At 52.6% G+C, this 19,995-nt stretch overlaps 8 protein-coding genes across 8 annotated transcripts; 2 read left to right on the forward strand and 6 right to left on the reverse strand.

The window, feature by feature from the left end:
* Nucleotides 1–235: 235 nt before the first annotated feature.
* Nucleotides 236–8,124, reverse strand: LOC128269785 (complex I intermediate-associated protein 30, mitochondrial). Its single transcript, XM_053007189.1, has 3 exons — nucleotides 8,110–8,124; nucleotides 6,763–6,830; nucleotides 236–1,172 (listed from the first exon to the last, which is right to left on the reverse strand). The coding sequence occupies exons 1-3, from the start codon at nucleotides 8,122–8,124 to the stop codon at nucleotides 371–373; spliced, it is 885 nt and encodes a 294-aa protein (XP_052863149.1). The 3' UTR covers nucleotides 236–370.
* On the forward strand, nucleotides 1,673–2,998 carry LOC128274181 (uncharacterized). The gene has a single exon (XM_053012288.1). The coding sequence runs from the start codon at nucleotides 1,673–1,675 to the stop codon at nucleotides 2,996–2,998; it is 1,326 nt and encodes a 441-aa protein (XP_052868248.1).
* On the reverse strand, nucleotides 3,413–6,124 carry LOC128275416 (ankyrin repeat domain-containing protein 27-like). Its single transcript, XM_053013908.1, has 2 exons — nucleotides 4,036–6,124; nucleotides 3,413–4,002 (listed from the first exon to the last, which is right to left on the reverse strand). Exons 1-2 carry the CDS (start codon nucleotides 6,122–6,124, stop codon nucleotides 3,413–3,415), a joined length of 2,679 nt encoding a protein of 892 aa, XP_052869868.1.
* Nucleotides 8,125–10,954: 2,830 nt separating the features above from the next.
* On the reverse strand, nucleotides 10,955–11,902 carry LOC128272427 (apolipophorin-3-like). Its single transcript, XM_053010233.1, has 2 exons — nucleotides 11,764–11,902; nucleotides 10,955–11,679 (listed from the first exon to the last, which is right to left on the reverse strand). The coding sequence occupies exons 1-2, from the start codon at nucleotides 11,806–11,808 to the stop codon at nucleotides 11,143–11,145; spliced, it is 582 nt and encodes a 193-aa protein (XP_052866193.1). The 5' UTR covers nucleotides 11,809–11,902; the 3' UTR covers nucleotides 10,955–11,142.
* A 1,009-nt stretch (nucleotides 11,903–12,911) lies between these two features.
* Nucleotides 12,912–13,677, reverse strand: LOC128273948 (uncharacterized). Its single transcript, XM_053012021.1, has 3 exons — nucleotides 13,516–13,677; nucleotides 13,192–13,290; nucleotides 12,912–13,110 (listed from the first exon to the last, which is right to left on the reverse strand). Exons 1-3 carry the CDS (start codon nucleotides 13,561–13,563, stop codon nucleotides 13,003–13,005), a joined length of 255 nt encoding a protein of 84 aa, XP_052867981.1. The 5' UTR covers nucleotides 13,564–13,677; the 3' UTR covers nucleotides 12,912–13,002.
* Nucleotides 13,678–14,032: 355 nt separating this feature from the next.
* On the reverse strand, nucleotides 14,033–15,229 carry LOC128274168 (uncharacterized). Its single transcript, XM_053012276.1, has 2 exons — nucleotides 15,160–15,229; nucleotides 14,033–14,652 (listed from the first exon to the last, which is right to left on the reverse strand). Exons 1-2 carry the CDS (start codon nucleotides 15,223–15,225, stop codon nucleotides 14,308–14,310), a joined length of 411 nt encoding a protein of 136 aa, XP_052868236.1. The 5' UTR covers nucleotides 15,226–15,229; the 3' UTR covers nucleotides 14,033–14,307.
* Nucleotides 15,230–15,971: 742 nt separating this feature from the next.
* Nucleotides 15,972–17,062, forward strand: LOC128269786 (uncharacterized). The gene is made up of 2 exons (XM_053007190.1): nucleotides 15,972–16,037; nucleotides 16,106–17,062. The coding sequence occupies exons 1-2, from the start codon at nucleotides 15,972–15,974 to the stop codon at nucleotides 17,060–17,062; spliced, it is 1,023 nt and encodes a 340-aa protein (XP_052863150.1).
* Nucleotides 17,063–17,674: 612 nt separating this feature from the next.
* On the reverse strand, nucleotides 17,675–19,243 carry LOC128269787 (uncharacterized). Its single transcript, XM_053007191.1, has 3 exons — nucleotides 18,966–19,243; nucleotides 18,750–18,898; nucleotides 17,675–18,685 (listed from the first exon to the last, which is right to left on the reverse strand). Exons 1-3 carry the CDS (start codon nucleotides 19,241–19,243, stop codon nucleotides 17,874–17,876), a joined length of 1,239 nt encoding a protein of 412 aa, XP_052863151.1. The 3' UTR covers nucleotides 17,675–17,873.
* Nucleotides 19,244–19,995: the final 752 nt, after the last annotated feature.

Raw genomic sequence — 19,995 nt, forward strand, 5'->3', positions numbered from 1 at the left:
GGACAGAAACAGGAAGAAACAAATAATTGCAAACGTTCGGATGTTGATTACGTTGGAAGCTTTAAACGGAACATCATTGTTGCTATCTGAAAGTAAAGCATCACTTATCTTCAATTCACACACGAGATAGTTTAAGATGACTTTATTTTATTTTGGAAACCTCACATCGTTTAAAGATTCCATCCATTTGAAGGCAAGAAACCTTACGGAATTGGTGCTATGATTGAGTTCGGCTGACGACAAGGGATTCGGCTGGTGTACAATAAAACACAAAACACAATAGTTTTCTTTTAACGATGATTCAACCTATTACTAAAGTGCTACCTAACATGTTAACAAAGGTTTAACAAACATATCTTCCAACTACGTACTACGTGGCGACGATGTATTTTTGCTGCTTGTACATCTCATACGCAAACTCTTCCTGGTGTGACGGATCAAACTCTACGCCAATGTAATCTATCTCTAACCGGAACTCGCCCTCATGGTCGCCGCGGGCTCCCACTGAAAAGCCAACGTTCGTGATGCGATTGAGTGGCACCGGCCCTTGGCTGTCTTGTACGCGTCCCTTCGAAGCGAGAAAGAATTTCGAGAATGGTATTTTCGTCACCTGCCAGTGAGGTCCACCTCTCGTGTACAGAACGTAATGGTAAATATCATTCCACAGGATGTCGTAGTACCCTTCCGCACTGAGATTGATCAGGTAAGAGCGACCGTCACCGCGCACCTTTAGCACGAGCGTATTGTACTGACCCCAGTCGTAGAATGACTCCCGTTTGAAGGATTTTCGGACGCGGTGGCTCTTAATGTTCGCATAACCGGCCCGTTTGATTCGCCCGTCGATGGGAACGCGTGATTCGAGAGTACCGTGAAACAGCCCGTAGCCGGTGGGACTTTGCTCGAAACAGGCTCGCGTATAACCTTCGCCATGATCGTGATCCGTCGTAACGACCCATCGCTCTCGATCCTGCTGCTGCTCGAACGCAAACACGACATCGATTTCGCCCGGCCGGAATACCATGAGCGGATCGCTCTCCAATCGTGCTTTCCATTCCTCCGCATAAAGCGCTAGTTCTTGTCGTAACTCCTTCAGTCCGTTCCGGATTAGTTCGGTCGTAGGAACGGGTGGGTCCCGCGACTTGTAGCCGCCCTTACGGTCGCGTTCCCAAAACAGACCATTCGCCAAGACATTCGGCCGCACCAGGCATCGAGTGCGTTGGCGTAACAGCGGCGTCGAGTGCCCGACAGCATCCGCACTGAGAAGCGTGTGATATTTGGCGGTGACCGGTTGGGAGGACAATATCCGGATGCTGTAACCACCGACGGAGACTAGTTTTCGCCTGAAAGTAAACATACCTAAGCTGGTTTGTTTATTTCCAAACACTTCGGAATGATTTGAAACCCGGCTGTCAGTTAGTTAGTGACAGAACTGACAGCTCCACTTAAAATTCAAACGGTCGATTTGTTTATATTTTTTCACCTTGCAAACCAGCAGGCTTAAAGTTTTGTGCAACGACGGTTTGAATTTGTCGATTTTCTACACCGAGAAAGCATGCAAAAATTCGAAGAAAAAGATACACTCGTGGCGATGCGCAGCTTCCCCATCCATCCAAACGATCACCCAGTGTCGGAGCGATCTGGTGATCAGGGCGCCGAGGAGTGCCTCGAAAACATGGTGTCCCAAACCGTTTCCGAATTCCATCGAAGACAGGAGTTCAACGCAGCGTCTGAAAAACAGGAGAAGATCGATATCGACACGATCTCGCTGACGTCCGAGCAGGATGTGCGAAACATACGGCGTACGTTTGCGTTTTCGGTCACCGTGGAAAGTGTCCAGTTCAACATCAACCCTTCTCCCGGCATGTGGCAATTTACGCTGCAGCATCCAAAGGGAGACACACCGTTCACGAGGCTCGTTCTAGAACTACTACCCGAAGCCATCACTCCGTCGTACCGGGTTGACTTTGGAGGGGTCGCTTTAAAGCTTCTCTTCTCCACCCTACCCGACCGGATGCTGGCCACCATCGGGTGCGAACCCTCGAAGCTGACACTGAACGGACCGCACGATCTGTTCGGATTCGCCTGGCTCGACAACGGCAGCCCTTTGGTCGGTACACGCGAGAAACAACGTTCCGGTGTGGTGGTGCTGGTAAACGAGGCCGGCGAAACTGTGGCCATTGCAACCGTTACATGCTCTCTGGAAGAGGTGGGCCTCAACTACAACAGCCAAGTACGGTACGATACGGTGCCGAAGCCTTCATCATCGTTACCGACTTGTCACCATTCGGCTTCCCGCTCAGTGCCGTTCGATGAAACCATTGCCTACTATCTGCTCGAGGAGCAGAAAGAGTGGATGCGTAAGGAACGTGATCGATTTTCGGAGGAATTGCGCGGAAAAGAACTGAAACATTTGGAATCTCTCACGCGGGACTGGAAGGCGAAACAAGCGACGGACGAACAGCTACTGGCCGAACGGTTGGCGTACGCAGACACGCTGGTCAAGAGCCTGGAAGAGGCACGATGCACGGTGCTGGACTCTCGCACACCCCACACGACTCGGATAGAGCAGATAGAGCACCGGTTTCAGCGCCAGCTGTCGGCGATACGGGCGCAAGCCCTTCGATTACAGCGTAAGGCGGAATGTCACATCGACGAGACACGCAAACAGTGCCTTGAGCTGCAGGAACAATCGGCCGAACAAACGATCCAACAGCAGCAGTTGCTGGAGAGGAATCGGATGCTGCAGGCAGAGCTGGATGACGAACGGGAAGCGCCCAGCAAGGAGGTGGCGGAACTGCGCCGGACGCTCGAGGATGTCACACAATCGAAGGCGTACTACAAGGAGCAGTGGGCGAAGCAGACACGCGAGTTGCATCAGCTGCGGCAGGAGCTGACCATGTGCCGCACTCCGTACCACCAGACCTCGTCGTTGGTGACTCGGCCCAAGAAGCCGTCTTCTCGAAAACCGACGACACATTCGTCTGGATATGGCCGATGAAGTCCATCTTTATACCCATTTTGGATATATCCACAAGCTAAATTATTCTTATGCCTGCCCCTATGCCTAGATTGTTATGAAAATTATAGTGAAAAATGTCTTTTTTACGGAAGTGGAAGCAAAATGAGTACTTTCTTGCAAACTGCCCATCGATGGCCCAACGTGAGCGCAGAAACTATCGTAACGGAAGCATTATTGTTGCACTTATCAGCGAAAGAGCAACTTTTTCGTAGCAATCCGTTTGTTGCCGTGCGAATCCAAGTGACGGAGAACAGTACCGTAAATTGTGTGATAATCGCGTGTAATAAAACGAATGGAAAACGCGAAAGAATCGCAATGTAATTATATTTTTTATTACTACTTCTACACGTAACTCAAATATTTACAAACCATTATTCACACAACACTCGCCACCTAGCGCTGTTCGAGCAAGTTGATAACGTTAAAGTAAAGACTATTCTTCGCTATGTCGATGGGCCGTTTGCCCTGCAGGTTCCGGATGCTGCGATCGGCATTCGAGTCCAGCAGCATCTGCACCAGTTGCAGGTTGTTCTGCTCCACGGCGTAGTGCAGCGGTGTGTCTCCGCGGCTATCCTTTAGGTCCACTATGTCCGCCGCCGGGTACCGGGAGAGAAGCATCCGTACGATTCGTAACCGGCGCTCGCGGGTCGCCAGATGCAGTGCGGTTGCCCCCGACTTTAGTCGGATGGTCGGGTTTACGTTCTCAGCCAACAGAACCCGCACCATGTCCACGTTACCGTGCACGGCGGCCACATGCAGAGCCGTGTACCCTTCCCCGTTGACCGCATTCAAATTCCAGCGTGGCTTCGGACTTCGCTGCTCGATGGGTTTGGGCGGTGAGCTAAATGGTTTACGCCACAGGCTGTAGAACTCGGACGACTTTCTCACGCACTGGTTGCAGGTGCACAGCGGATGGCACAGCTTCCGGCTGTCGGCATAGTCGTCCATCGTGCTGTGGTTCCGGTAGTCCGATAGCGGTATCACTCCTTCCACCGTCGCCGGCGGTACATCCTCGCCGTCCAGTCCGAGGTAGGCACAGGCCAGTTTCGTGTCCTGCGCCGCGATCGCTTCCAGTGCCTTCTCGATGCGTTTCATCTCCTCGATCGTGCGCTGCTCGCGCACATCCTCCGCCAGATCGTCGCCCCGATCGAACGGATCCGGAGTGTACGTTGACTGGCGCAGTGACGGTTTAAAACCTGTGGCCGGGTGGTGTCCGGCTCGCCGCTGAGCTCGCAACGCATCGACCAACAGCCTTCCGATGCGAACGTTGTGGGCATATTTGAGCGGTGAGGCGCCCAGCTTGTTGACCGCCTCGACGTTGGCCGAATACTCGAGGAGCGTTTCGACAATGTCCAGAAAACCCCACCGGGCGGCATAGTGGAGCGGCGTTTGGCCCATCTCGGTGGCCGCATTCACATCCACGTAGATGCGCATGTGCTCGGAAAAGTACAGCAACGCCTTCACACATCCGCTGTGGCCATTAAGACACGCCAAATGGAGCGATGTGTGCCGATCGGTGCTGGTGCTGTTAATGTTGATTCCGGCGTGTAGCAGCAGTAGCAGCAGATTCTGATGACCGTTCGCTGCCGCATAATGCAGCGCGGTCCAGTTCTTCGCGTCGGTTGCGTTCACGTTCGGTTGCAGCGACAGGATGAGCGTCAGCAGCTTCGCGTTGCCCAAGATGGCGGCCAGGTGGAGCGCCGACTGGCCCTGCTGGTTCTGGTCGTCGATCGACGGCAGATAGTAGTATCCGGCCTCGGTCGGCCCGGTGCACAGCAGCGCCTGGCTGTTGGTGACATCTTGCAGCAGCTCCACGATCCGCGTTTCGTCATCGTTGCGCATCAGCGCGAGCAGGTGGCTCAGAAAGTCGTCCGCGTTACGAAACGCCCGCTCGGCGGTCAGCGAAAGTTCGCGGCTCGGCTCAAGACTGATGCCGAGCCGCTGGGTTCGCGCAATGCTACCGCAGCTAATGTACACGATGGCCGCCTCGAGGGTCGCTATCAGAAAGCCGTACTCGCCCGACTCGATTCGCTGCTCCCGGAACACGTTGTTGAACTGGAACTCCTTCAGGAACGTGATCGTCATCATCCAGTGCGTGAGGCCCGACTTCAGGATGAGAAAGATGAACAGCGGCACCAGATTGTCCATCGTCAGCGTGTCGTCGCCATCGCCCGCGCCCTTCGTCAGCACCTCCATGACCCGCTGCAGACACCCGATCTTATCGATCACCGTGCGGGCGTGATCGATCTTGGCGAGCTCCTTTTTCGCCAGCGGAATCAGCTCGCCGTGCCGCTTCGCCACCTCGAACTCCGCGCACTGCACATCACCCAGGTTGCGCAGCGTTTTGTTGAAGCCCTCCGCCTGCTCCATCCGGCAAACGTCGATCACGCTCTTCACGTGATCGTACAGCTTGTCCATCACGTACGTTTCGATCGCCACCTTCACGTTGCCCCGCAGCACCATATCCCGCTGGCAGCGGTCCTTCAGCTTCCGGTTCTGCAGTATCAGCTCCAGACACTCGACGTAGATCATCTTGATCGCCGCTTTCTGCTCCTCGAACTGCCACCGGCCCATGTCGCCGTTGGCCCGCACAAACGCCGCCACCTTCGCGTCCATCCGGCCAAAGATGTCCTTCTTTTTCGCCGCCGTCCGTATAAACTCGACCGCCTCCGTGAGGCTGCCGATGCCGAGGAATCGTCCCAGCGACAGGTCATCCTCCGCGTACGTGCCGTACTTTTTCATATCGTGCAACGGGCGCTCGACGCACCACACTTTGTACTTCAGCCCGTCACGGTAGAAGATCTCCTCGAACAGTATCCGCACGCTCAGCCCGTTCGCGAACACGAGCGACCGCTCGTCCAGCTTCAGCTGCTGGAAGTTGAGGTTGAAGAAGTGCGTCTCCGGGAGCTCCTCGTTCGGCACGAGGACATGGGCCAAGGCAAACTCCTGATCCACCAGGCACTGGTCGCTGAACGAGCCGACGCGCGGCACACAAATGATCCATCCCTCGACCGTGGCCGTCTCGACGATGCTGAAGTGATCGCTGAGCAGCCGCGCGTAGTACCCGTTTGCGGAAATATCTTCATCGTACTGCACCCCGTCCATCGCGATCGTCCGCACCGAACTAGTAGCCAACGCCACGAACTAAGGGAAACGATTTCACCATCCTCGCCACTCCGTGCGTGCGGCAACCTTTTCCCCTGTTCCCCTGCGCGGATATTGTGTCTTTTCGAACTCAACTCTCCTGGAGCACACCTCAAAGAGTGTTCCTTCAGAACGGTCTGACTGTGACTTCCGTACGATTCGCTTCGGATTCAAATGGTTCGAATTTTCTTCACTCGCCTACTACTAGTGTGGCTTCACGGCCGTTCTGTCGTCACTTTCCATTCACTTTTTCGTGGCCCACTGGCCACTGGCAACCAACCAGCTCGCTGCGACCGTGTGTGCGCCGTGCGTAACCTTCGCGGTGAAACTGAGCACTCGGAGTGAAGAGTTGAGGGCCCAACAACAACCGGACCGCCCGGGCGGTCCGGTTTATGGTGGTTCCGCGAGCGAGCACGCGCGCGCGCACCACCACCACCACGACGACGATCCGCGGATCCAGCCACTAGTCGGTCGGCCGCTCGGATTTCATCGTCACGCCGCGTTCGTGGGGCTTCTTCACTGGCTGGCTCGCTGGCCGACTGTTGCGGGGCTTATAAAACCGTGTCCAAATATCGCGACAACACCAGAAGTGAAACACGGTCCGGTGGACCGCGGTGTAGCGTAGCCGACAACCTACGGGCGCCGGCAGTCGGCAAATTGCAACCCCCTTTGAAGGGGTGGTGGGGCCATTAAAGAAGCGACCTGAGTCTCTATCTCTCTCTCTCTCTCTGTCTGGAGATTGCGCCCCGATTCCCCCCGGGTTCAGGCGATGCGTTTAATGCCGTGCCGTGCCGTGGCTTTGGGAGTTGAATAATTTCTTGAGTAAGATCATGAATGCTGATGCGGCTGATTATGGTTACCGATGGTTGCGGGTGCATTCCACCGCCCCGATTGCTTGTGTTGGTAGCGTGTGTGTTTCTCTTGTTTTATCGGCGATCGACCGAGGGAGAGAGAGACAGGGGAAAAGTGATCCAAATTCGCTCCCATCCACCCAGCAATAGGCATTGCGCCTGCATGCATACAGCGATTGCGTGGTGCATCCAGCAAACCGGCGATCCCGAGGATAAGAACACAAACCAGCGATCATACGCTATCGCTTTCAGCTCTGTTGACGGAAAACCATCAGCACGGTGGTTAGTAATGCCACTTAACGATAACGACAGAGGAAGACATGCGCTTATCGCGCCAACCAAATATTAGTTCAAAGAGCTGCCAGGTCTAATCTGTGAACGAAGCTTGTTGAAAGCGACCAACGAGCGGAAGCTGATGGGTAATTAAAGCGAAGCTCGAGTGACACTATCAGCAACTAGTTGGGATTCAATTAACTGGCCGTCTAATCGCTAATTGCAGGAGATCTTCTTGAAAGGACCACCGTTAGAACAATTGACACGTAGACACGTGATGACCTCCTCAATGCGTTTTCCTTTCGTGCTAGAACGACCGTAGCCTGTTATGGTTGGATGGTTTCACGTCCATTCAATTGAGCTCATGAACGCGTCGGTTCCCTTGAGATCAGCGAGCCGTTACCGATCGCTTACCGCTTACCGGGTGGATGTAGGAAGTGCTTTAAAACGAGTGAATGAGCGTAGTTTCATAAACGAGGCGCTATGTAAAACATGAGTTAGGAGGGGCCCTCACTTTGATGGCTGGTTTAATTCTGCGCGTTGGTTACCGTCGACTACCTCAGAGTCGGAGCTCTCCTTCTTCACTTTTCCTGGCCAGTGGAAATAGGGCTAGGGGACTAGGGCTTTAACGCTCAGGGTCTCCGAAAGACAACTGGCATTCAATTGATAAACAATAGAATTAAAATTAGCATTAAAGTTAAAATAAAATAGAAATAGAGAGTTAAGTAAGAGTAGTATAAGAAATCGGGCAATCGGAAACAGTCGGGCAATTCCAGTTCATAATATCTTAGTAGTAGCGTAGCATTAAATTCGGCCACTAACGTTGAAACACTCCATCCTCAAAAAATGATCCCGATGGTAACGCTCCGGTTCGCAGAACTTTTACTTCTGCTGCTTTCTACGAAGAAATAACAAAATTTCACCCCCGGACGGTAACGGTGGCTTACTGCCGCGACAACTGGGCAGCGCCCAGTTTACTAACAACTTTTACCTAGAACGCACCGCCTGGGGTTGGCCCCCCAGCTGTTTGGATTGTTTGTTTGGGCGCCTTTTTGCAGAATAATACTACAGTCGGGGTGCACACTTCCGACAACATTTCAAATGGCCGGGTGGGCTCGCCGGGGCAAACGGACTGGCCACCGAAGGACGGCCACGGCCAGCGGCAATCATGTGCTGGAGACCGCCACAAATGGCCACCCTGCTGCTAGTGCTGGCGATCGCCTGGATTCTGTCGGTAAGCAATCGGGTGACCGGTGAGGGGTGAGGCTCAAAAAAATCCAATTAAAACCAATGATTGGAGTTAATCAACGTGGCCGGCGGAAGCCAGTGCTACTCCGATTCCGTTTGTTGTCGTCAGTGACATAACAAGTGATCCAGTGATAACCCAGTTCAGTCCGTGACATAATCCTGACGAAGCACAGGAGAATCGTTTTAATCGCCATCTTTTCTTTTTCTTCGTTTCGCTGTGTGAACTTGTGAACCGCCACCGTAGATGCTGGCCGTGCAATCAGATGCTCGGTTTCTAGAGATCGGCAAACGGCCGCACGGAATGGCCGTGGGGATAGTGCCGAGTGACGAGACGGATCGCGGATTCCTGCACCTCGACCCTGCCCTGTCGTCCGATTCGCGTGAAAGAGGCAAGTTTTTCAGGCTGCATCTTTCTGAATGGCTTCAGCGATAAGCGGTCTAATCGTTCCGGGGTTCGTGGTTTATTTCCATTTCCTGTCCATCTCACGGGTGCAGCGAGTGAGATGATTTCGGTGAAACTGTTTAATCAGTACCACGCGAGATCATTCGATCTGGATGACACTGAACCGTTGCTGGTCGACCATCGGCCGTTGGATTACGAAACCGTGAACCAGCTAGATGCGGACCATGGTGGGGCCGGCCAAGGTCTAGCTTATTCTGTGGACACCGGTGACACCGATGCGATGGATATGAAGGAGAATGTTATCGATAACGATTTCTCGGCCTCCATCGCTCCGATCGCTGAACAGCTGGACGATTGGAGCGAACCGGTCACTGAACCGGCTGAGCAGATGTCACCCGATCCACCTCGACCGACGGTGGCGACGGCGGCGGCGGCGGCGACGACATCGATGACGACGCTGACCACAACGACTACCAGCACGACCATGACCACGGTGCGTAAAGTTCGCCGGAAGATCCGCCGAAAGCTATCGGTGGTCACTCCGAGCACCGCGGCCCCGGCACCGACCTCCTCTACGTCCACAGCGAAATCGACCACCCCGCGGCGTGTGGTTCCGACGGAACCGACGACGAGCACGACGATGGCCGCGCGAGAACCGCTTCTTCCCAAACTAGACATAACCAAGCTGAACCTTCAGCATCTGGAAGATGAGTTTCTGTCCTACCCATCGCTCGCGGGTGCCCGCACGGCATCCCGGTTGCGCCCGAGGAGCATCAAGGCTGCCACGGAATCGGATAACTCTCCGCCGCCGCCGCCATCGTGTGGCTGCCAGCATAGGAAGCGAGCGGCCCCGCGGTACAGCTACTCGTACGAGGACGAAGGCGATGGCGAGGAGTACGGCGACTACGATTACGTTAACGATTTGCGAAGTCGGACACCGAAGGGGGGCGCGGTGCTATTCCCGGTCATGTCGCGTCTGCTGGCACCGGCCGCACCGGACGAGCACGTGGAGAGCAGTGTCGAGCGTGCCGAGAAGGTACATGGCGCGTTGGAGCGCCTGATGGGAATCGTTACGATCTTTTCCCACGTCGACGAGTTCATACACAAGAAAACGAAACAATCGATAAGACGGTTGGCGCGGCTGTACGAAAGTGAGGAGCTCTACTAATGCCGCGCGATGCCCGTGTGTAATCTGTAAATAAATGTTTATTTTTGCTGTAAATACTAATTGGGAACGCCAGCAGAGGAATTACTTGAAAGTTGAATCGTGATGTTCCCGGTCCCAGGAACCCCACGAACGAGTGTCAATGAGCAGTGACGCACTTCAAGTTCAAAAGTATTTCAGAGCGATGCGTCATTCGAACTCGTGTTCGAGACTCCGAAGCTGACTAACGCTTATTAGCATCTGCTGTAATGGATAATGTAAGATTAGATATTTACACACCCGGTTACGGAGCCAACAATGAGGAACCTCTAATGAGGGGTGTGCCACTCAGTTCTGGCCTGGGATCATAAGGTGCATTGCGATGCATGAACAAGGAACGAGGAAATAGACGAACTGGCTGACCCTTGGACCAGTTCCGCAAATACTGTCGCTCAATTGAAGAGCACTTTATGACAAACGCATTATCTCTCGCTCTCTATTGCCCGTCCCTTATCACGTGCATTAGCGATTCCTCGCTCGGTTCAGGACCACTTTTTCCCCCCTGAACGGCGACCATCCCGGACACCAATAAGCCTCGCCGAGGGCACCTAAATGGGCAACGTCGTTAGAATGTAAACCACTTACGCCAGCAGAACAACCTTCGAGGTGTCTGGCTGCTGCAGCTGCACTACTGCACACACACAGACACACCAGTAGAGTTCCCTCCAAAAATTGGCCAACGATTGAGCTTACATTTTGAAAAAAAAGAAGCTAGTTACGCATGGCGTGATAAGCGTTTAATCGGCCGGCCCGCTGATGTCAGCATCATGAAGTTAGCATTTTGCCGTCCGAACAATGATAGAAAAGTGGCACCGTGGACTTTTTGCGCCATGTAGACAATTTTGTGGGGTTTTATTAACCTTTAATGGTGAACATAGCCATAGGAGCGCATTGGTGGATTTCTCCTTTGAAGAGTAGAATGATAGAACTCAAACGTAACAAAGGTAAACCTTCACTTTCTGGGCAGGAAATCCGGGCCGTGTGTCTTCCGGCACGAGGTTTAGTTCTTTGGCTTCAGCTCGTCGACCGTCTTGGTGAGCGTCTCGAAGGTCGAATCGTAGATCTGCTTCAGGGCCTTCTGGAGCTCCTCCGTCGGTGCCCGCGTGTCCTGCTTCAGCTTTTCAACCGTCTTCTGGGCCTCGGCGACCAGCGACTGCAGGTTGGTCTGCACCTGCTGCTGGTACTCCTTCGCCTTCTGGGCCACCTCCGGGTGCTGCTGCGACAGGGTGGCCGTCGTTTCAGCCAGCTTCGTGTTCAGATCCTTCACGATCGGATCGAACACGTCCGAGTGCTTCTTCAGCTCCTGGTCGATGGTGCCCTGCACGCTCTTTAGCCGCTCGACGTACTGGTTGGTGTTTTTCTGGATCGTCTGCACCACCTCCTCGTCGGACTGGAACCCGAGCGACTTCAGGACGCTCTGGCGCGTCTCATCGAACGCCACCTGTATCTTGCCGCCCACCTCCAGCAGGTTGTCCAGGAACGACTTCTCGCCCGTCGGCGTGGCGGGCGCGTCACGGCGCACGAGACCGAAGGTTCCCTGAAGGAGGTAGCAAATGGAACGGAAATTTCAAAGTACAGGCCACACGCACCACGCACATAGAGAGGGACCTCCGAAACACACCTGAACGACGCACAGGGCAAGAATGAGGTACACTAGTTTAGCCATCGCTGGGTGAGGTATTCGAGACACTGGCACACGTTTGAACGCTTGAAAGTCACTGTGGGATGTGCTCCGACAGAATTCTAACCACCAACTGAAGCATCGGTTCGAACCGCTGTGCCGTTTTTATACTCCCCACCACACCACCTGCGTACGTGCGGGTGTGTATTTGTTGTTGTGGCCCGATCGCCGTGGCGCCAATTTCGAAGGTCTCGACGTGAAACAGGAACTCGAGCCAGCTATCGAGGACCGCCGGGTCAGCGCTGTCTGCTGATACGTCGTCTTGGGGGAAACCAAGATGGACCCGCAGACGTCCGCGTCCGTCTTGATAGTCTCTCAATTCAAACGGAAGAGCAAAGGGCGAAAGAAATTTCCACCGCCGCGCGACCCGAGCGGCGATGCACCAGCCTGTGGTGTGGTAGACCTTGGCACAGCCACAAATATTGACGCTAATCCGTCGTTAATTTCAATCACATCCACAGCGAACCAACGTCCGAGCCAACGAGAGCGACCGAACGGTTCACGCTTATCATCATATTTTGATTCTAATTATCGCCCGGGCTTGCGGGGACTGTTCTTGAATTCTAGCGTCCCGCGTGTCACGATTCGGTCGGTATGGTGGCGGATTCCATCGCGACTCCAAGAGCTATACGCTCCCCGGTGGAGATTATTCTTGCCAAATGCAGCGAAATGGCATAGTAATGCCGGGCACGTTCTTGCCATCGCACGCGTGTGCGTTTCACGAGACGATCGGAATGAGAATCGAGCTGGAGAGCTGGTCTGTGCGTGACATAATATAAAAAAAAAACTTCAAACCACGTACCGTACCGGAGCGTGACTATTTTTGGCGGCACTCATAATGCTGTTGAGTAGTATTATGCAAATACCCGTTTTGAAATTTTGAATCCTCCATACCATTTTGTACCAATCTTTGCGCCTTTGGTTATGCTTTGAAATCTTTCATGGACAACGCGCCTTTGTTTTGAATTGATTTCATTAGCCTGATTTTATTGCGCATTTTTCCTGTCGACCGTGATCTTCGCAAACGAAGGGCGTAGTGATCGATAGGGTTTCAAAACGTTCATTGATAGACGAGGCAATGATGAGTTTACGTTAATATAGTTTATTTGTTTGCTCCATTTGTTTTCGAACCCGAACAACAGCAGCTTAAAGAAAGTGATACAACTAAACAGCCCAAGGTTACTCTTTGTTGATGACCTCGCTCGCCTTTTTCGAGATGCTGTCGCCAATCTCGCCGGCTTTAGTCTTTATCAGATCTCCAAACTCCGTCAGCTTGTTCAGGAACATCTGCACGGCACGAGAAAGCGAAAGGCATTAGTATGTAGGGAAGAAACACCTTTCGGCGGATGTGTAAATCGTGCCACTTACGTCGACATTTTCCTTGGTGAGCGTTTCACTGAATTTGGTCTTCAGGGTCTCCACGCCCTCCTCGATGGTGTCACGGCGCAATCGTGCCGCTAGGGTCAACTGTGCGAAAGTGGAAGAAATTCAAACTTTTATTATCAAAATGCACCAAGGTCACGGGAGCGTGCAACGTGTTTGTACGCCGTCGGTGCATGTAATTTAACTAGTGGCCCATCACTTGCAACCATTGCGTGCATTAAATCGCGTGACCAAGCACAAACTACACACGAGCACACCGCACACCATTCACGCCTTCGCGCTATTAGTTTCTATGGCTACGCCGCTAACCTGGATGATGCAGAAGACCACAATGAAGATCAGTCCCAGCTTGGCCATGGTTTTGGAGCTTGAGGCGCGCACAGCAACTTTTGAGAGCAACAGAGAGTGGCACCGTCCAGGAACTTGCGATCCGACCCCGATCAGTTATCGCGCACGAATGTTAAAAGTCGTCGCACTTGAGCTGATGTTTTATTAACTGCCCGAGCGTGCCCGATGCGGTCATGAGTGGCGATCGTTTCCGTTCCGTTCGGTCACTTGGCTTGGTGTAAGTGTGCATGTTCGTTCCCATCAAATTTGTCCGCCTCCCAGTCCCAGTTATCAGCCCGGCGTACACGAACCTTAATCAGACTTAAAACCCCCCCGCCTCACAACATGATGTAGTTCGGTCGGCTACCTATCGATAGGGAATGAATAACGCCCCAAAACGCCGTCGTTCGGTGCGCCTTGTTCAATACATACAGCATACAAATATAGCTGGGGTTTCTGTATGTTTTATTGGTTCCCCTTTTTGGACCGCAACTCTAACGTCTGTTAGAGTATAATTTTTGATGTCAAAAAAGATCAGTCAATTTATCGATCAATGTTCAACCCCTTCACGGATCTAATTTGCATCCATTGTGCCCACCCGACAGTTGTGCCCTGTTGACCACAACAATAAGGAAAAAAAAGACCTCCCCATAATGGACTTCAATTGGAATTCAATGTCAATGACAGCGGCGGTCACCGAGTGCTCCAGTTTCAAGCGCTGCCGAAGCGGAGTTGAAGTTGATTATGTTTTCCTTCCGCCAGCAAATTGATCCATCAGGCCACCTCTTCGGTATCGTCGTCGTCATCGGCCGCGTCGTCTAGCGAGTAGGCCAGGGCGTGTTGGACTCGCGCTCGCTGCACTTCTTGGCGGGCCTGGCTTTCGAGCAATTGCAGCACACTCAGCACTACGCCGTAGAATCGTTGCGAGTTGGTCGTCGTAGTGGTCGGTGGACGTTTATGACGGTAACCGGGGCGCTGGAAACCGTTCCCATCATCGTGGGCCAGCTTTTCCGATGAAACCGGAGCTACATCCGGCAGCGTTTCGCTCGATTCGAGCGACAGCGCCAACAGTGGCTTCTCAGCGCGACCACTCAATATGTTGCCTCGAAAGAGGGGAGACTGCACACACGACAAAGAGAGAAAGTGGAAGAAAGATAGTGAAAAGAACAGGCAGATCAATAACGGAATATCCTTAAAAAAGCTATAACTAAAGTAGGGCGGCCGACAATTGAAGTGAAGATGCACCCCGTAATCTAATCTAACGAGCAGCAGCCAAGCACACCAAAAACCGATCGCTTAAGCCCAGAAGCAGTTGCACCGCGAACTAGCAAAATGGAGGGCCATTACTGTACCGGAAGTGCGGCGGCAGTGCTCTCGTGACGCCTTAACCTTTTCTTCGGCACAATCTGGATGGAGTCGAGAATTCGAAGTATTATCTCGACCAAGGGCGATCGAGCGGCGCTACTCGAGGCTGCTCGGCTCCGGAGGTCAGCGGCCGTGATACTAGCTTTGTCGATAAGAGGTTGCTAATTTCGGGGGTTTTCACCATTTCGAACACAAAACGGAGCGACGGGAACGGTACAGATAAGTTACGCAGCACGTGGGTTACTACGGTTGTTGACTTACACACGTCGTTGGGGGGCCGGTGCTGGCCAGGATACCAAGAACCCCGGCGATGAGCAGTAAATTCATCTCTTGTCACAGAGCGCGCAACTCGAACTCAAGATCCGTGCATCATCCTCGTCAGGCAGATTGTGCGTAACTGGTGGGTTGCGAGCACCCCTCCGCGGCCGCGACCACGGACTGCAGTCGGTACAATGTGCCTACATTGGCAGAAGTTACCGCGAAAACATACGCCGCGTAGTACGAGGCCGTGGGCCGTATAATCATGTTAAAAGGGCTTACGGGCGGGCACCCGAAGACTACAATCTAACTCGGCGGAGTGCAGTTTGTCCACTGCAACCCATCGATGACGCGGCTAGAAGCGAGCCTATCATCATCCCACGGTAAGCATCACGGTCAAGGTTGGGCCAATTGTCGACCGTAGAGCTCACTGGCTCACTGGTTCCCGAATACTCGAACCGCTTTTTTTATTAGGGGAACAATTTCATGAAATGTTCAAGAACTAACGAATAGAAAAAAACCCTATCATGTTTCAGTGTCGGCTTGTTGCGACTTCGTTGAAGGGCACACACGACTTTGCCCCCAGCAGCAACTTGGGAGAAAGTCACGTAAAGCAGCTAGACTGCTGGCCTTTGGGAGTGAAAATAAAAATAAATCCACGGGCGGTTCCTTGAGGGAGCTTTCGCGTCGGTTAAGGAGACAACAAAAACTCGGTATTTACCCCAAGAATGCGACAACATTCGTCACCCGGATCGGTGCCGGTGACTAAGTATGAAAGCGAACCGGATCCGCGAATCAGTATCGTGAGCTGAACCATGGGTGGTGTTGTGCGAATTGGGAGCCTCGTTGTTGGTCTGGTCGTATGCTTTCTGCCGTCGAAGGTAAGTGGTGGACCACAACGCAAGAGCCGTTTCCTGTGACGAAAGAAACTAACGTTGCGTTTCCGAAGGCCCTCAGTTCCTCCGAATCCGTCGAGCACGGGCACGATCATGGCGAGCCTTCGCAGCATGTGATGCACATCCGGAAGCTGGCCGATGGGGACAATCTGAAGATCGAGCTGGAACCGGTGTGGTTCCATCTGGAGTCCAGCGAGCAACGGCCACCGGCGGGCGAAACGCAGCAAGTGAAACGGCAAGCCGGAAAGGAGAGCAGGCGGCCGTACAAGGTGTTCACCAATGTCGAAAGGCTGCAGCAGCATGCCCGGAAACAACCGCTCAGACCGACCACTGGCAATGCTGAAGCGTTGTTGCTTCAACAGTTTTGGCACAGGGACGAAGCGGCCGATCAGCAGCCGTCCGAGTCGAAGCAGGTGTCGTCCTTTGAGGAGCAGCTTAATGATGCCGAGCTGCCGGCCTGCTTCCGGAAGTACTTGAACGAAATGACCGATCGAAATCAGGAAAGCGTGCGCAAGCTGATGCGCTGCCTAGCGCAACGGGCGGACCGTCGAGATCAGAACGAGCCGCGCCGTGCCAGACGGTACCAGTCGTCCTATGTCGGTGATCAGGACACCGTGAACCGTGATCGTAAGATGAATGTCGAAGCAAAAGTGATGCGCAAAAGCAACGACCGGGACGGTGAATCGGTAGCATCTTCCAGTGAACTCGTGGGCGACGATCTCATGTTTCAAAAACACTACATCCGATCGGACAGTGATGACGGCGGCCAAGTGTTTGAGGTTGTCGAGCAACAGCGAGAAAGTGAAAACACTTCGCACATGTTCGATAACACCAGCGAAAGGGGATTGGATGCCGATTCTTCCGACGGTTCGGACCAGAAACAAAGCGTTCACGAGCCAAGCGACGGCCGGGTGCCGTATCGGCGGCTACCAACAAACTTCAACACCAAATGGCAGTACCCAAGCTCAGAAGAGCTAGACGACGACGACAGTAGTTGCGAAGATCTGTAGGGGATTGGCAGTGGCGAAGTGTGAAATAAATTATTTATTTTTCTATTAAGTAAAGTTAAGCCCATAAGACACTGCGTCTTGGTTCAACCGATCACTTACGTGTGATTCTCACACTCGTCCTAATTGTTGAAAATAGCGTTCCAACAATGTAGTAGTTCCGGCAGCACTGCCAGTCGGCAGCACTGCCTCTCTCATTTATAGCCACATAAGTCAGTCGCGCTAAAACTCTAGACAAATAAAGTCCTATTAACTTCCGACCTCGCGAAACCTGCTGTCTGCAATTATTCAACACTAATATAAGCCCTCAAACGATCGTTATCACTAGAAAAATGGCAGCAAACCGTAACTGGACTCACGATGGTACTCATGATAATTATTTTCTAGCGTATTTGACGATCTCGATCGTTTTGAAACAATAAAATAAAATTGGATTCGAAAAGATATCGTAGAAATGGTTCTTTATTTTCCAAGCTCCGGTCTCATGTCAGGCGGTCACATCACGGCGGCCACGTCTTTGGCCACGTCTAGTACACGAGTCATTTCTACTGCATCGTCGTCGTCGTTTCAAAACCGTCGGTCATGTCAAATGTTACGTTACTCGTTTAGCTACAGTCGAATATGTACAGAAAGTAAAACATTAGTATGTGGCATAGCATAAATAAATACTCCTTAAACATAGAACATAGTTAGAGTGTAGTCAGTCTAGAAATTCGGATTCGGAGTATGCCAACCTGGCACAACCAATTTGGGAGCCCGAAGATCTCACACACAATTCAACGGCAGTGATCGTAACCGGATAGCACCAAACCAACTAGGACCGATCGCGTCCCCGTTTCCCGCGGGCTCCCTGGCCGGCCTGGCCAGTTTTCCGGTCCACCTTTCGGCCCATCAGATGCAGTCCCTTTGACGCGATCCGGTTCAGCTTGGGTGGCTGGTACACACCCTCGATCGGTTGAATGTCGTACTGCTGCAAACCGTCACCCTTCGGCACGATGGTGCGCGTGCCGTACTTCAACGGAAGGGTGAAGTTTTTCTTGTGCTTCTGCTGGTAAATGTCGTAGAACAGAATGGTCAAATTGCCGATGATTTCGTTCGTTGTGGGGCTAAAAGTGGAGCGCGGTAGTGCGTCCATGTGCTTCTTGATCTGCTCGTAAGTGATCGGCCGTGCCGAATCTCCGATGTACACCGGTTCTTCCACCTGTGGCCGGGTCCGGGAGACCTTCGGTTTGGCTGTGGCTCCCACCAACTCGTCGACGGTTCGATTCTGCTGTTGGTTCGATGGAAAGCAGTGGCAAATGAACCCTTCAGCGTGGGCCGCCATCATTGGTGGGTCACGCTGTTTTCGCTTTGAACGCGGACCGTTCACTAGACGATTCAGGTATGGATTCCGCGGCCGGAAAGTGTGCTTCCCCGGCGTCGGTGGCGGGCTTAGAAAGAACCTAATCTGTGGCTCCTGTGAGGTTCCTTCGGACGTTGCGGGCAGCTGACTTAAGATGTTTCGCTTCAGACGCCGGATCCGGTTACGATCACTACCTTCCTGCGGAGAGGCACTTGGCCGGGTAATATTAGTTAGATCCTCATTATGGACGTACCGTCGACGTTGACTGCATCCGCACTGACACTCTGCGGAAGGGACAAAATTAGTAAGCTTAACAAACTACTCCATCGAATCCCCATTCGAACGAACCTCGGCTAGGATGGTCGGCGTGGGCACTCAGCTTGACGGTGCGACACTTCTTGTCCCGCTGCAGTTCCAACACTTCAAAGTCAAGCTTCTCGTATTCTTCCTCTTCACAGTCCGACGGTTCCTCGACATCGAAGTGGTGCCGGTAGTACCTGAAGCGACGGATAGGTTGACGTTACACGCAGCCATACGGTATCGAAGCACTCCCAACCGCCTTACTTTTTGCAACCAGGATTGGGTAAAACCTCGACGGCCGCATCTAGCCGCTCGAACGACTCCTTGTAGTTCTCGGTGACCTTCTCAACGCTGTACTTGTGGTTGTACACTTTTTTGCAACCTGGATCCTTTGGGGCCTCAACATCGAAATTATGGCTACATTTTGGACACTCGTCACAACACTTTTCTTTAGGAAATCCCTTTGGTTTGGCGCCATCTGCTAGGGCACAAAGCGTTAGAACTAGCCCGACTACAACAACGATCACACGCAACCACTTCATTGCAAGTCCCTTACTGCAGCTGCGCGCAGTGGCCATTACTTTCGGCTCGGACTTGAGCAGTAGTTTTGATGGCCAATGTTCTCCAAACTGGCTCCAGTCCACTGACGGAAGGCACACAAAAGATGGGAAGCATTTGCCAACCCGGAGAACCGCTCGACGCGATGGGAGTTATGTAAACCGTAGAGGTCACGTACTGTCGCGCGAGCCCGCATCGGCCACGATTGCGCAAAGTAAGAAAACATTTCTGGTAGAGAAAGGTGAATGTTATTACATTGCCGCGGCACTGTTTACACTTGGCGCCGAGTACAGTGGTCTGATTGCATTCCGGCTTTCCAGGTACTCCCAAGTCCGCGGGGCGCACGGTCGCGATAGGCGTGCTGCTGCTGTTGATATTTTAGAGCCTTTGAGTTTCATTCGTCTCTAAATACAACACGTAAAAATGGGCGTGCGTGTGGCAGGTGTAAATTAAGATTACCCCACAATCTTGCCAAGATGCTGCCCAAATCTCCCTTTGGTCAAGAGAACGTGCAAAAAGGCAGTTGAACGTTTGGTACGTGACGCGACTTAACTATAATAATAATTTCAAAGTATATCTTTTTTCTTATAGTATTTTAATGCGTGTAGAAAATGTTGGAAAATTGATGGAATTAATTTAAACTTATTAGGCATTTCCATAGCCTTGTTTATTTTGTATAGTTGGACATTGTAGTACGTTTTATTGACATAATGGGCCATGGGACAAATGTAACGAT

The sequence above is a fragment of the Anopheles cruzii genome, chromosome 3 (genome assembly GCF_943734635.1).
Source record: "Anopheles cruzii chromosome 3, idAnoCruzAS_RS32_06, whole genome shotgun sequence".
In the NCBI taxonomy this organism is placed as follows: domain Eukaryota; kingdom Metazoa; phylum Arthropoda; class Insecta; order Diptera; family Culicidae; genus Anopheles; species Anopheles cruzii.

Bases quoted from the DNA above. Each gene is read 5' to 3' on its own strand.
- LOC128269785 (XM_053007189.1), bottom strand. The intron at 1,173-6,762 runs CGTGTTTCACTT...GGCGAATGGTCT, and splicing joins TACACCGCGGTCCACCGGAC to GTTTTGGGAACGCGACCGTA.
- LOC128269787 (XM_053007191.1), bottom strand. From the start codon at position 19,243: ATGAAGTGGTTGCGTGTGATCGTTGTTGTAGTCGGGCTAGTTCTAACG. The intron at 18,899-18,965 runs GTAAGGCGGTTG...CCGTCGCTTCAG, and splicing joins CCCAATCCTGGTTGCAAAAA to GTACTACCGGCACCACTTCG. The intron at 18,686-18,749 runs GTTCGTTCGAAT...TCCCTTCCGCAG, and splicing joins CGCCGACCATCCTAGCCGAG to AGTGTCAGTGCGGATGCAGT.
- LOC128269786 (XM_053007190.1), top strand. From the start codon at position 15,972: ATGGGTGGTGTTGTGCGAATTGGGAGCCTCGTTGTTGGTCTGGTCGTA. The intron at 16,038-16,105 runs GTAAGTGGTGGA...GCGTTTCCGAAG, and splicing joins TATGCTTTCTGCCGTCGAAG to GCCCTCAGTTCCTCCGAATC.
- LOC128272427 (XM_053010233.1), bottom strand. From the start codon at position 11,808: ATGGCTAAACTAGTGTACCTCATTCTTGCCCTGTGCGTCGTTCAG. The intron at 11,680-11,763 runs GTGTGTTTCGGA...TACCTCCTTCAG, and splicing joins TTGCCCTGTGCGTCGTTCAG to GGAACCTTCGGTCTCGTGCG.
- LOC128274181 (XM_053012288.1), top strand. From the start codon at position 1,673: ATGGTGTCCCAAACCGTTTCCGAATTCCATCGAAGACAGGAGTTCAAC.
- LOC128275416 (XM_053013908.1), bottom strand. From the start codon at position 6,124: ATGGACGGGGTGCAGTACGATGAAGATATTTCCGCAAACGGGTACTAC. The intron at 4,003-4,035 runs GCGAGGATGTAC...CGGTGGAAGGAG, and splicing joins TGCCTACCTCGGACTGGACG to TGATACCGCTATCGGACTAC.
- LOC128273948 (XM_053012021.1), bottom strand. From the start codon at position 13,563: ATGGCCAAGCTGGGACTGATCTTCATTGTGGTCTTCTGCATCATCCAG. The intron at 13,291-13,515 runs GTTAGCGGCGTA...ACTTTCGCACAG, and splicing joins TGGTCTTCTGCATCATCCAG to TTGACCCTAGCGGCACGATT. The intron at 13,111-13,191 runs GTAAGTGGCACG...CGTGCCGTGCAG, and splicing joins TCACCAAGGAAAATGTCGAC to ATGTTCCTGAACAAGCTGAC.
- LOC128274168 (XM_053012276.1), bottom strand. From the start codon at position 15,225: ATGAATTTACTGCTCATCGCCGGGGTTCTTGGTATCCTGGCCAGCACC. The intron at 14,653-15,159 runs GTAAGTCAACAA...TCGTGTGTGCAG, and splicing joins CCGGCCCCCCAACGACGTGT to TCTCCCCTCTTTCGAGGCAA.